Source organism: Marmota marmota, unplaced genomic scaffold (assembly GCF_001458135.2).
Source record: "Marmota marmota marmota unplaced genomic scaffold, marMar, whole genome shotgun sequence".
Taxonomy (NCBI): domain Eukaryota; kingdom Metazoa; phylum Chordata; class Mammalia; order Rodentia; family Sciuridae; genus Marmota; species Marmota marmota.
The window spans coordinates 6,162,640-6,175,449 of NW_026000211.1; the positions used below are offsets into that span (position 1 = coordinate 6,162,640).

Sequence of the window (12,810 nt, forward strand, 5' to 3'; positions counted from 1 at the left end):
AAAAAAAAAAAAAAAAAAAAAAAAAAAAAAAAAAAGTGCTTTGTTATAGAATCATTCTCCTCAGAACAAATCAAGAATGGTTAATATTATTATATTTTCCAAAATCATTGCACATGCCTATACTTCTGATAACTAAGACAATGAAAATAAGGAATTACAGAAAGGAGAAGCTACAACTGTCACCATTTTGAAAAAATTTATTATCATCTACTTAGACAAAATTTAAAAAGTCATTCAAATTAATGAGACACTTTACTAAGATAGTTGGACACTAAGCAAATACATTAAAGTTCCCAGCTTTCCCACACATCAAAAATAACCAGTTGAATATATAATAGAAATAAAAGTTCTCATTCTCAATTTAGATTACTCAGAAATTATAGAAAACTACAAAACTTTAAAAATTTTTTTTTTCGTTGTTGACAGACCTTTATTTTATTTACTTATTTATATGTGGTGCTGAGAATCGAACCCAGTGCTTCACACATGCTAGGCAAGCGCTCTACCACTGAGCTAGAACCCCAAAACTACAAAACTTTACTGGAAGTTATAGTTGAAGAATTGAATAAATTCTATTTCTATTGCCAGGTTGGAAAAATAATATTGTGAGACTTTCAGTTTCCCTAAATAAAACCAAAATTTGGTGTCAATCCAAACAATACTAGTAGGAATTTAAAAGTGTAACTTGACAAAGTGATTTTGAAGTTCACTAACATTTTTTAAAGCATACTTAGAAAATATAGTAATTAAAAAAGTATTCCATTAGAGTAGAAAGACACAAATAAGTCAGTGGAAGAGAATAGAAAATTTTAAACCCAATCCAAAGATTGATGTCCTCTTCTGCATTCTTCCCATCTCATTCTCAGATAACCTGATGAGTCCAGTTATCCTCAGTTGTTGGCAATTAGACTTTTCTGAAATTAGGCCAGTTTAGTGGGATTGCAATAATTGTTCTTCACTTTTTTGCCAGTCCATATTTCATTTGAGCGGTACCAATATTTATTAGATTGTGTGATTATACTAAACTGAGACAAGGCAATGGAAGAAGCAACAAGCTGGTGGTATCAAAGCTTTTTAAAGCACCTATACTCTAGTTTTCTCTTTAATTCATAAATCATATTCTTCTCTTTTAGGGTGCATGTGTGAGCCCATGGGTGTGTACACACACAAACATATGCATATATTTGGGGGTATTTGGACACAAAACATTCCCATACTTCTCCCCAACCCTTCTTTTAAGATGAGACCTGTGGGCACCACCTAATGCTGTTATCAAAAGTGATGAGTACTGTTGCTAAGGCAACAAGGGGTGAAATTCATGCAGTGAAGTATTAATGATAACCATTAACACTACTTGGTAAGATTTGTTCTCATACCCTTATTTCAGTGGTTAAAAATGCAAATATCACAGGCTGTTAAAGTAAAACTGTAGGAAAATAGTAATAAGCGCTTGAACAAAGGTGGTGACAATGGGTGGATGTAAGAAATTAAAGGGGAGCTATAGGCTTTGTTAATTGTTAGCAGAGGTAAAGGAGAAGGAGTTGTAAGCATTAGCTCATAAAATGTGGATCGAGTTCCCAGCTACAGTGGTCAAGCAGGTTTAGCATGCTGGGACAATTAATAGACTATGCTTAAGGAAGGAAAATTTGATGAGAAAACAGGCACCATAGACACTAATGGCAGCACGAGGTAGAGGCAGAAATCACAGATCAAGTCATATTAAGTTGAGGCAAATATAAAGTTTATAAGCAAAATTGTGATTCATTACATTCATCTGAGGCTTCAAGTTGTGGTACAAAAACAGTGGGAGTTCAGTCAGTGGTCAACCATGAAATTCACTGGAGATAAATCATGATTGATTTGGGTTACTAATAAGCCCAGGGAAATAGTCTAGTAAGAAAAAAGCAAAATAGGTGCAGAATAATGTGTTCAGTAGGCTTTAAAAGTGTCAAGAACCGAGAACTGGGTTGGAAAAATATGCATTAATATTTGTTTATATGAGCACGGAATACGTGAATTTGCCTCGAAACTGGTTCCATTAGTTGCACATAGGAAGAAAAATTAACTGGAAAAAAGACAGGAATAAAGGAGGTTGTTTTACTGCCCCAAAAAAAAAAAAAAAAAGCAGGGGGCTGGAAATATAGCTCAGTTGGTAGAGAGTGCTTGCCTCACATGCACAAGGCCCTGGGTTCGATTCCCAGCACCACCAAAAAAAGCAGACTGGTAACAGGCAAGATTTGTTTTCCAGCTCTTAGAGGAAGAAAGCCCTGGAATGTGTGTATACAAGGTTACTAAGCTGGTAACTTAGCACTAGTAAGGGAGATTATTGTTCATAATTATCATTAGGTTGTTTAGTGTATCATGTTTTACTTGAGGCAGAGCCAAAACAATTTCCTAGTATCTATGGATTGCTTGAGCAGTTGTTATTAATATAATACTGAGCCCTTTTGTCTTTGGTATGGGTTGCTTTATCTTTGAGATACCATTTTCTTTTCTTATTGCTCCACTTAAGAATTTTCCAAAACCTTTTGTTTTCTGTTAGATTAAATCCAGTGCTTTAGCCTGGGGTTCAGAAATCATTATTAACTGGCCATATCTTCCCTTTACTTCTTCATGAATGTAAATCCTCTATTCCAGGGAAGACCATCATCATCTTTCAAATGTGCTGGATAAACTTGCAGGGTACATCTCTCTTCAAAATACATAAAACTTGTATTTTCTTCTTAAGGAAAACTTCTTTTTAACATCAACCTATAGTACTTTTCTTCTATTTACTTTCATTTGACGACTTATTTACTTTCTCCATGTTTGTATCTTTTCTTTTTCCAACTAGTATTGTGTTACTCTACATAGATTGTAAACACGTTAAAGTCAGACACCCCTTATTCCTTTTCGTGTACATACCATCAAAAAATGGGGAATGGGACTAGGGATGTAGCTCAGAATCCTTGACCAATGTCATGTACAAGGCCCTGGGTTCTATCCCCAGTACTGCAAAAAAAAGGAAAGAAAAAGTAGGGAGTGAAATTTTCTTTCTTTTAGTGTTTATTTAATTATTTGTGTAATGTTTTGAAATGTCATCATCTTCAAAATGGTGGAAAACATCATTTGTCTGACTTTTCATTTAATAAAGTGTTACTTAGAAATAAAAAAGTAGTCTCTTTGTTGAAAATTCTTTTGGATAGCTTGTTTTGGTTTCCCAAAGGATGAGATACTTAAATAACTTTAATATTTTGTACATAATTTGCTTTAAGACTCAATAGGCAAAAAATAGAGACAATAAAGATAATAAACTTGCCATCCTAAATAAGAAGTTTTTCTAATATAAATTAGTTTTATGAAATATGTGAAAATTTACATATTGTTGGTGAGCCCATAAATAACTATAAACTCCTTTAGGATGTATAAAAAGGTCTTGCCTAACCAATTCTACTCATAGGAATTAATCCCAAGGAACTACTTGTGGATATTTCTAAATATTTTCAAGCCTGATTTGAGGCGGGGCTTGGAGTTCCAGGAATTGAACTAAAGGGTACTCGACTCACATCCCCTATTTTATATTTTATTTAGAGACAGGTCTCACTGAGTTGCTTAGCATCTTGCTATTGCTGAAACTGGCTTTGAACTTGTGATCCTCCTGCCTCAGCCTCCTGTGCTGCTGGGATTACAGGCGTATGCCACCTCGCCTGGCAAGCTGATTATTATACCATTGTTTTATAATAGTAAAAAGCTAAAAATCATCTGAATATTTAGCCACAATGAATTGTTTATTATTACTTATAAAATCTTACCATGAAATATTATAGTTTTTCAAAATAGTCTTCTACTTTAATAGTGACATAGGATAATGGTCCTAATAGTAAAAAAGACTATAGATTACTAAACTCTGTATGTAGTATAATCCCATTTTTGTCAAAAAAGAAAGCAAAATAATTATATCTATTGATTTTTAAATTGAAAAATCTTCCAATTATATGCAGTAGCTACTAGAATATCCTAATGTCATAAGAAAGTGGCCCTGATATATTTAATGGAGTTCTGATTATTGAATAGCATAAATAGTTTAATTCCATTTCTTTTGCCAAAAATGATACGATATATCTATAAATATTTAAAAATGCTTCTACATTGTATAGACATTAATTTTATAATCAGGAAATCCTTCTATTAAAAAATTAATTTCCTATATTTAGTTCAGAAAGAAAATAAATAACAATGGAAAATTGTCTATAAGGAAATGAACAAAAACAGGACCCCCACCCCCACCCCATCTTCTAATTCTGTTCATCTTGACTCTAGGCAAAATTCAGAATGACTCTTGGTGGTTAATATACCATAATGATCTAGAGTTAGTAATTCCAACTTTAATTGAAACATTACTTCTGTATGATTACCTTAGTGATAGTCATGAGCAGCATATCAGGCTTTAGTTTCTCCTTTTAGAAAATTAATGGACTTAAATGAATTGACTTCTAATCAAATAAAGAAGTATATAGAGAGTACATGGTAAGCATTCAGCAAGTGTTGGTGTTTCCTCTAAAGGTACCACTGGCTCTGTAATTTAATGTTCTCTACAACCAAAACTTAAGATATAAACCACTCAAAAAATAATAAATCTTTGAAGTGCCTATTCAGAAATCTTCAAGTCTTTAATGACATTCAAAGTAGAATCTTTTGATCCATTTTATTCATGTAAATTACTTATTTATAAAATGATGAACGTTCTCCAGAATACCAAATATTTTCACACTTTTTCATTACTTGATTAATTTACTATCAACATAATTAAAGATATTTATCTTCTAAAAGGAGAAGTTGTTTCACACATTCAAAATTTATTTGCTTTATTAACTTTAGGTTGCTGTTGGCAGAACAGATATTGAAGACTTAGACCTCTACGCTACATCTAGGGAAAGGCGATTTCGTTTGTTTGCATCTATAGAATGTGAAGGGCAGTTATTCATGACTCCGTATGATTTTATTTTGGCTGTTACGACAGATGAGCCCAAATGTAAGTATATTTTAAGATTATCTTAATCATGTTAGATTATATTGTTATCTCTACTTTGTAAAAGTATGCAGCAGTATATGCTTTTTAGAATAACTAGAAAAATAGTATAGTATTTCAAGACATATGCTATACAATGTTACCATAATATTTCTTATAAACCCTTATCTATTTTCTTTTATCACAAATTATCAATTGTTTCCTCTTCCTTGTACATTAAAATTCAACACCAACTTACTTTTGATATTCTTTATAATAGGCCCTGCATACTCATACTTTTATCTAATCTGAGCAGATTAATCTCTTTTGCACTTGTCATTGCTCCTGCAGTATAAATGTAGGTTAATTTTTTCTCACATTTCCATGTGTTAGTGGTTCTCAAACCTTTTGGCATTATGCACATTCTTGCAAATTTCTTGATACCTAATTTAATAACAGATAACTGGATTCTCATATGTGTTTTTGTTTTCAACCTATTGGAATATATATTTTATTCATATAAATTACTTATTTATAAATTGATATAAAATTTCTCCAGAAGACCAAGTATTTTCACACTTTTTCATTTACTTGATTAATTCATGTAAGTATATGAAGGATATCCACCTCACTGATAATGGGAGTGGGTATTTTCATATCTTTTTCTGATAATTGTAAATATTCTTTGATACTGTCTCACAGCATGGCTAGTGGTAGTTCAAGCTTCAGAAGCCTCCAAAGATAGTGGTGAAAGAGTAATGACTGGCTTCACTGAATGAGGTTTGAAGAGAAAAATTATGATTTCAGTTTAGACATAATGTGTTTAAGATATGTTGAACATATGAAAGATAAGACAAGTGGATCTGTCTCTTAATTCATTTAAGTTGACTAAAAGAAAAATCAGAAGTGTTTAGAATCATAGAAGCCAAAGAAAATGGCCAGAATGATCAAATAAGTAGAATACTATTGAGAAGTTAAATAGTACATCTAGTGGATGTACTATAGTGAAGATTATTGATGATTTTTTTAAAGTGATGTTTTAGTGGACTGATTAGGGCAGAGACCAGATTGTAGGGCTGCATAGCAGATGAAGAAGTGAAGATAGTGAATGTAAACAACTCTTTGGAGGTATTTACAAAAAAAGAAAGGAAATGTGGCTGGAGTGGAATTTAAGGTAGAGGCTGTTAGAGTCCTGCAGCCGGACTGTGGCAAGAGGCTTGATCTTGGAAGATTTTAGCCTATAATAAATATATTTTTTAATGAGATTTTGACCATTGACTGAGGGAGTAGCATGTAAAGGAGAGGAAACTATGTGAACAAAAATATAAAATCAAGAGGGTATTGGTATACTTATAGCAGCCCCTTTGGGAATATATAGGGCAGTAATAATAGAAAAGGCTGGAAAATTAAAAAGGGCTCCTTTAAAAAATAATTTGAAGGCTATGATAATTATATCCCCCTTATTAAATTGATTTTGTATAATATGGATTTTTAAGTGTTTATTATTAAGTAGTCTGTATTAACTTTATTAACTGCAAGTAATAATAACCTCAGAAGAATTTTTGGAGATTGAAAAACTGCTTAGTGTAGTGCTTGACACAGTGAGAATTTAGTGAATATTGATACAGCCATCATAATCATCATCATCACTTGAGTTCATAACCAGAATTTTTAAAAAATTTGTTTGAAAACTAGAAAATTTCTTGTTTAGAAATTCCTCTTTAAAATTTAGACCTTAACAGGTGAATTTCATATTTAGAACTACAATTAGTAATTGATTACTTTTATACATCAAAAATTATTAATTTAGATTTTTTTTTTCTTTTTTCTTTTTTTTTAGTTGTAGGGACACAATATCCCCATTTTTTATTTGTTTATTTTTAGGTGGTGCTGAGGATCAAACTCAGGGCCTCACGTGAGCTACAACCCCAGCCCTTAATTTAGATTTTTTAAAATGTATTGTTTTAAAAATATTTCATACATATAATATTAAAATATAAAGAACATAAACTATAGCTTAAGAAATAAAATATTTCCAATAGAATTTAAGTCTTTTCTCTCCACCTAAGTTATATTTACATATGTAGTAATTTCATATGAGACAAATGAATTTAGAAAGTCAGAAAATCCTTTGAAGAACAGCCTTAATGGCTCTTTAACCTTTTTACTTTTACAAAAGCTAATAATATTGAACATGGAACATTTCCAGCAGAATGAATATATCTTTTGTGAATAATTTACTGTGGTAATCTCATAAACCCTACAAAACTCAAGAGTATGTCTAACTTCCTCTTTTGATAAATAGCTTATGAACATTGCATAAGAACACGTGCATGTACTTTTGCACCATTCATTTTTCTTCCTTTGTTTTATGGGTATATTTTAAGAGCAACAGAATCATAAATATTATCATAAATCATAAATCTCTTCTTTTTTCATTGTTAAAAAGCCAAGTGGCATTATTAAATGAATATATAGTCTTATGGTTAATGTTATTGCTAAATTATAATTTACAGCCTGTGATTTTAATCATTTGATTACATGTTTTTATACACTCTCTTTGGTAAAGGAAGAATGTTATTATGACATAGAAATCTATCTCCATGAAAATTATTTTGTCAAAGTTTAGAAGCTTATTTCTTCTCTTTGGTCTTAAAATGAGTTGTTATATTGCCTTAAAAAGAGTTGCATAGCAAAAGAAAAGTACCTTTCTTGTAATTTTTAATTTGCTGTATTGTTGATTATACATTGCTCCATTCAATATAGAAACAATGGTTGGTTGTCATCAGTGTAATAAAGCTAAAATAATATATACCAGTTTTCTTAATGCAGCTGTTATAAGACTTACTCAATTTGGAAATAATTCTTAGGCAGGCATTACATATTTATAATGTTCAAATATGAACAAAAACAACAAAAAAACCCAACAATACTGATTGAACATAAGTTTTATAATGCTTGCAATTTTCAGGGGTGTGAAGAGGAAATAGAAAAAGAAAGTGATCCCAAATGTTTTATTCAACTACAATACTAGTGTTCCAAGATGTTTCTTAAGTAGATGTAGCGAAGAAGAATGAAAAAACACAATAAGAGTTTCCCTCTTACTTTACCTGCTCTGTCATCTCTTTTTCTCTTTCCCCATATCCTTCTTTGTCCTAGAGAGATCTTATCTATGAATTATTTTCAGGAATATTAATATATCTTATTCCTATATGAATATTTTATGAATATTATTATTTGTGCTTTTAATCTCATAACATGTTTAATATGGAATAAATTCACTTTCTTATAAATCCAGGAATCCATCACCCTGCCACCTCCCTTTCCCTCCCACCCCTCAGCCCTATCTAGAGTTCATCTATTTCTCCCATGCTCCCCCTCCCTATCCTATTATGAATCAACCTCCTTATATCAGAGAAAACATTTGGCATTTGTTTTTTGGGGATTGGTTAACTTCACTTAGCATTATCTTCTCCAATGCCAACCATTTGCCTGCAAATGCCATGATTTTATTCTCTTTTATTGCTGAATAAAATTCCATTGTGTATATATGCCACATTTTTTTTATTCATTCATCTACTGAAAGGCATCTAGGTTGGTTCCACAGTTTAGCTATTGTGAATTGTGCTGCTATAAACATTGATGTGGCTGTGTCCCTGTAGTATGTTTATTTTAAGTCCTTTGGGTATAACCTGAGGAGAAGGATAGCTGGGTCAAATGGTGGTTCCATTCTTAGATTTCCAAGGAATCTCCATACTACTTTCCATATTGGCTGCACCAATTTGCAGTCCCACCAGCAGTGTATGAGTGTACCTTTTTCCCCACATCCTCGCCAACACTTCTTGTTGTTTGTCTTCATAATAGCTGCCATTCTGACTGGAGTGAGATGATTTCTTAGAGTAGTTTTGATTTGCATTTCTCTAATTGCTAGAGATGTGTATGAAGACACGAATTGGTATCAACATACTTTATATACAACCAGAGACATGAAAAATTGTGCTATATATGTGTAATAAGAATAGTAATGCATTCCGCTGTAATTTATTTGTTTTAATCAATAAAAAATAACATATTCAGGAATCACCAAACTAAAAGAATCTCGTTATGGAAAAATATTTCCTATTCTACTGATAATATTTATTATGAACAGTTTGTAGTACATGAAACAGATAAGATCATACCTTAAATTCAGATCTTGAGATTTAAAAATCCTTGCTTTTCGGACATAGAAGCCTGGCTTTGAGTTATGCTTGTAGATGGCTACTGAATATGGATATACATTACATGGAGTATTTATTATCTAATTATTTTATATTTATTTTAGTTGCTAAAACATGGAAGTCGCTATCCAAACAGGTAAGTTAAAGCTCTTGGTATACATATGCATGCATATTCATATACACAAGCATACAAACACACATACACACACATGTATTTATATGTATTTTTAAAATTAAAATCACATCATGGTACTCTTTTTTTTTTTTTTTAATCCTCCATGTTGTCAGAAAATAAAAAAGGTAGAGAATTCCAAGGACTAGTAAAGCTATAGCTCAATGGTAAATATCATTTGTAAATGTAAATTGGTATACTCCTATTTGGAAAACAATTTGGTATTATCTGATGAAATTAAAGATAATATACACCCTGAACTTTGCAATTACATGCCTGGGTTTAAATTCTATAGCAATGCATACACATGTACCTAGTAAAGTTAAACTTGAATGTCCTTTATGACCCATTAATTTCACACCTGTGTGTATAACTAGAGAAACCATTGCTTATATGCAGGAGAGGTTCACAAAAATGTTGGTAGATTGTTCATAATGGCATAAAATAACATAAATATTAATAGTAGACATATAAATTTTGATATAGTCATATGGTAAATAGTATAGAATAATGAAAAAAAGGCTTTGTAGTAATGCTATAACTAGATGAACCTCAGTGAAATGTAATGATAAACAAAATAAGCAATTCACTTAAGAAATATAATCCTATTTACATAAAGTCCCAAACTGGGAAAGTAAAACCATATTACTTAGGATTGCATTCATAGGTGGGAAGACTGAGAAATGATTAACATAAAATTCAAGATGTCCTTTACTTCTAGGGGAGATAAAGGGTAACATCATCAGTGAGGGGCTTAGAGAGACTACTAATGTACTGATAATTTTCTATTTTTTGATTTAGTCATTTCTAATTTCCTTAACTAAAGGGAATCCTCAAAAGCCTATGGCAAATGACACGTTTTCTGGTGAAACATTAGAGACATTTTCTTTTAAAGTCAGATATAATAAATATATACCTGCTATTACAACTATTTCACTACATTTTATTAGAGGCCTAGCAAAGTATTACATCTCATTAGCTTATATTTCTAGTTTGCCATAACAAAGTAGCACAAACTGAGTAACTTATCAGGCATTTATTTTCTCACAGTTCTGGAAGCTAGAAGTCTAAAATCTGGGCATCAACAGGTCATTTTCTTCTGAGGCCTCTCTCCTTGACTCTCGATAGCTGTATTCTCCCTCTATCTTCACATAGTCTTTCCTCTGTGAATGTCTGTGTTCCAATCTCTTCTTATAAGGACACTGGTCATATCAGATTAGGGCCACCTCATACAATTACCTTTAAAGAATACCTCTCCAATATAGCCAGATTCTGAAATATTGGGAATTAGGACTTTACATATGAATTTGGGGGGAAGGAGGACACAGTTCAGGCCATAACATGCAAAATGACAAAGAGGAAAAAAAAAGAAAGGATCCAGTGATTGGAATAGTAGCAAATAATATGCCTGAGAGAAAAATTTAAAAATGCAGAGATTTATTCAAATAAATTCAAGGTTATTATTGAATGTAAGATCAGTGAACCAAAGTTAATTAACGTGCTGGTTTGGGGCTTCTGCCATAGCAGTGGCAATTAGAAATTATTATCAAATAAATGAATTTCACAAGAATTATTACATACTTAAAAGTGTAATAATAGAAAGTGTGGAAGAAGTTATTAAGTCACATTTTTAAAAGGACAAAAGTAAATGAGCTGGGCGTTATGACACACACCTGTAATCCCAGCAGTCTGGGAGGTTGAAGCAGGAGGATTGCCAATTCAAAGATAGCTTCAGCAACTTTGGGAGAGAGACCCTGTCTCAAAATAAAATAACAAAAAGGGCTGGGGATGTGACTCAGTGGTTAAGTGCCCCTGGGTGTATTTAATCCCTAGTACCAAAAAAAAAAAAAAAAAAAAAAAAAAGAAGAAGAAGAAGAAGAAAGAAAGAAAAGGAAGAAAGAAAGGAAAAAAGACATGAATAAATGGAGCATCATATTCATGGATGACAATAAGCTATCTCATAATGATACTGGTTTCCTCCAAATTTATCCATAAATTTAGTGCAACACTAACAAAAATTCCAACAGAATTTAGAAACCATATAAATGTCAATCATTAGAGAAATGGATAAAAAGAATTGTAAAACACACATACCAAAGATAAATATAGTAATATAGAATTAAGATAAATAAATATATTAGAGCTACATATATTGAAGTGAATAGACCTAGAAAATACAAGAATAAGCAAAACAACAAGTTGTAGAATAATATAGACTGTAGTTCTTTAAATGCAGTGACCTTTTCAAGGATGTATGTGGTCCAAGTCATTTTCATTATAATGCTGAAAAGATACTTGTTTTATTTACTCTTACTCCTTCAGAGTGTAGATTTTTCTAAGAGGCTGCATGATGAGTGATGATGTCATTGCTCTGACAGCTAATGGAATGTATGCTTGTGTATTCTTATGCTTTAAAAAATTTTTGTTTTTACTTTAAAATAGATTTACCCATATAAACCATATGTCTTTGAGGCTAACAGTATTTTTAAGTATGTAAAGAGATGAATTTTAGAACTGCTATTATAGACAACTGCTATGAAGCCATTAATATGAAAATGAAGAATATTTGATAGGAAAATATGCCCACAATATATGGACTAAAAAGAGGACGTTCCAAAATAATAAAAGGAGGAAGATTTAATATTTGCAGTAACAAATGCTATATAAGGATTTCCAGCTACAGAATCAGATAAAAAGAATATTAAAACTTACATGTGTTTATCTTGGATCGTAATTATTTTTTCTTATCTATGCTTACTAATTTTCCTGTGATGTATATGTATTAACTGTATAATTAAAAAAAACTGTACTCATTTGAGAAGGTTGTATAAATACCTTAAAAAGCATCTGTAATTTTGGGAAACTTAATTTAACTCAGAAAACATCTATTCAATACTTCTTGCAATACTGCAGTTTAATTCTGACACTAATCACCAAGAGATTATATAAAGGCATGTTACCCAATGAGACTGCCTTCATTTCAGATGCTTGCTGTAAGTTCAGGGATCTCCAGGCACCATATTTCTGACCTACAAAACCAGGGGTTTGCCACAGTTCCTTACCACAATTCCCCTTTGGTTTAATGGAACTCAGAAAAATGCTATGCTAATGATTACAGTTTTATTACAAAAAATACAAATTAAGACCAGTCAGATGAAGAGACAAAGGGTTAGGTCTGGGAGGGACCTGACAAAGAGCGTTTTTGCCATCTTCATGTGAAATCAGGGGGTGTTCACCAACCTGAAAGCTCCACTGAGCTTGGTATCCAGATCTTTTCCAGATCTTTTCTTGGGGTTTTATGACCTAGTATGATTATTTGAATCATTGACCATATGTATAACTGAACTCAATTTCTATTCCTTTTCCTCTCAAGACATTATGCCTGGGTCACTTCAAATCATAGTGTTCTTTCTGGTGATCAGATCCCATCC

The 12,810-nt window shown here is 31.8% G+C and overlaps 1 protein-coding gene across 5 annotated transcripts in view; it reads left to right on the forward strand.

Annotated features, from left to right (window-relative positions):
- The window catches only part of Micu3 (mitochondrial calcium uptake family member 3), a 101,685-nt gene that overhangs the window by 38,759 nt on the left and 50,116 nt on the right, over positions 1 to 12,810 (forward strand). For all 5 annotated transcript variants that reach the window (XM_048791816.1, XM_048791817.1, XM_048791815.1 and 2 more), the window contains exons 2-3: positions 4,858 to 5,011; positions 9,312 to 9,343. In XM_048791816.1, the coding sequence (XP_048647773.1) occupies positions 4,858 to 5,011; positions 9,312 to 9,343 (186 nt within the window). The remainder of the gene's footprint in view (positions 1 to 4,857; positions 5,012 to 9,311; positions 9,344 to 12,810) is intronic.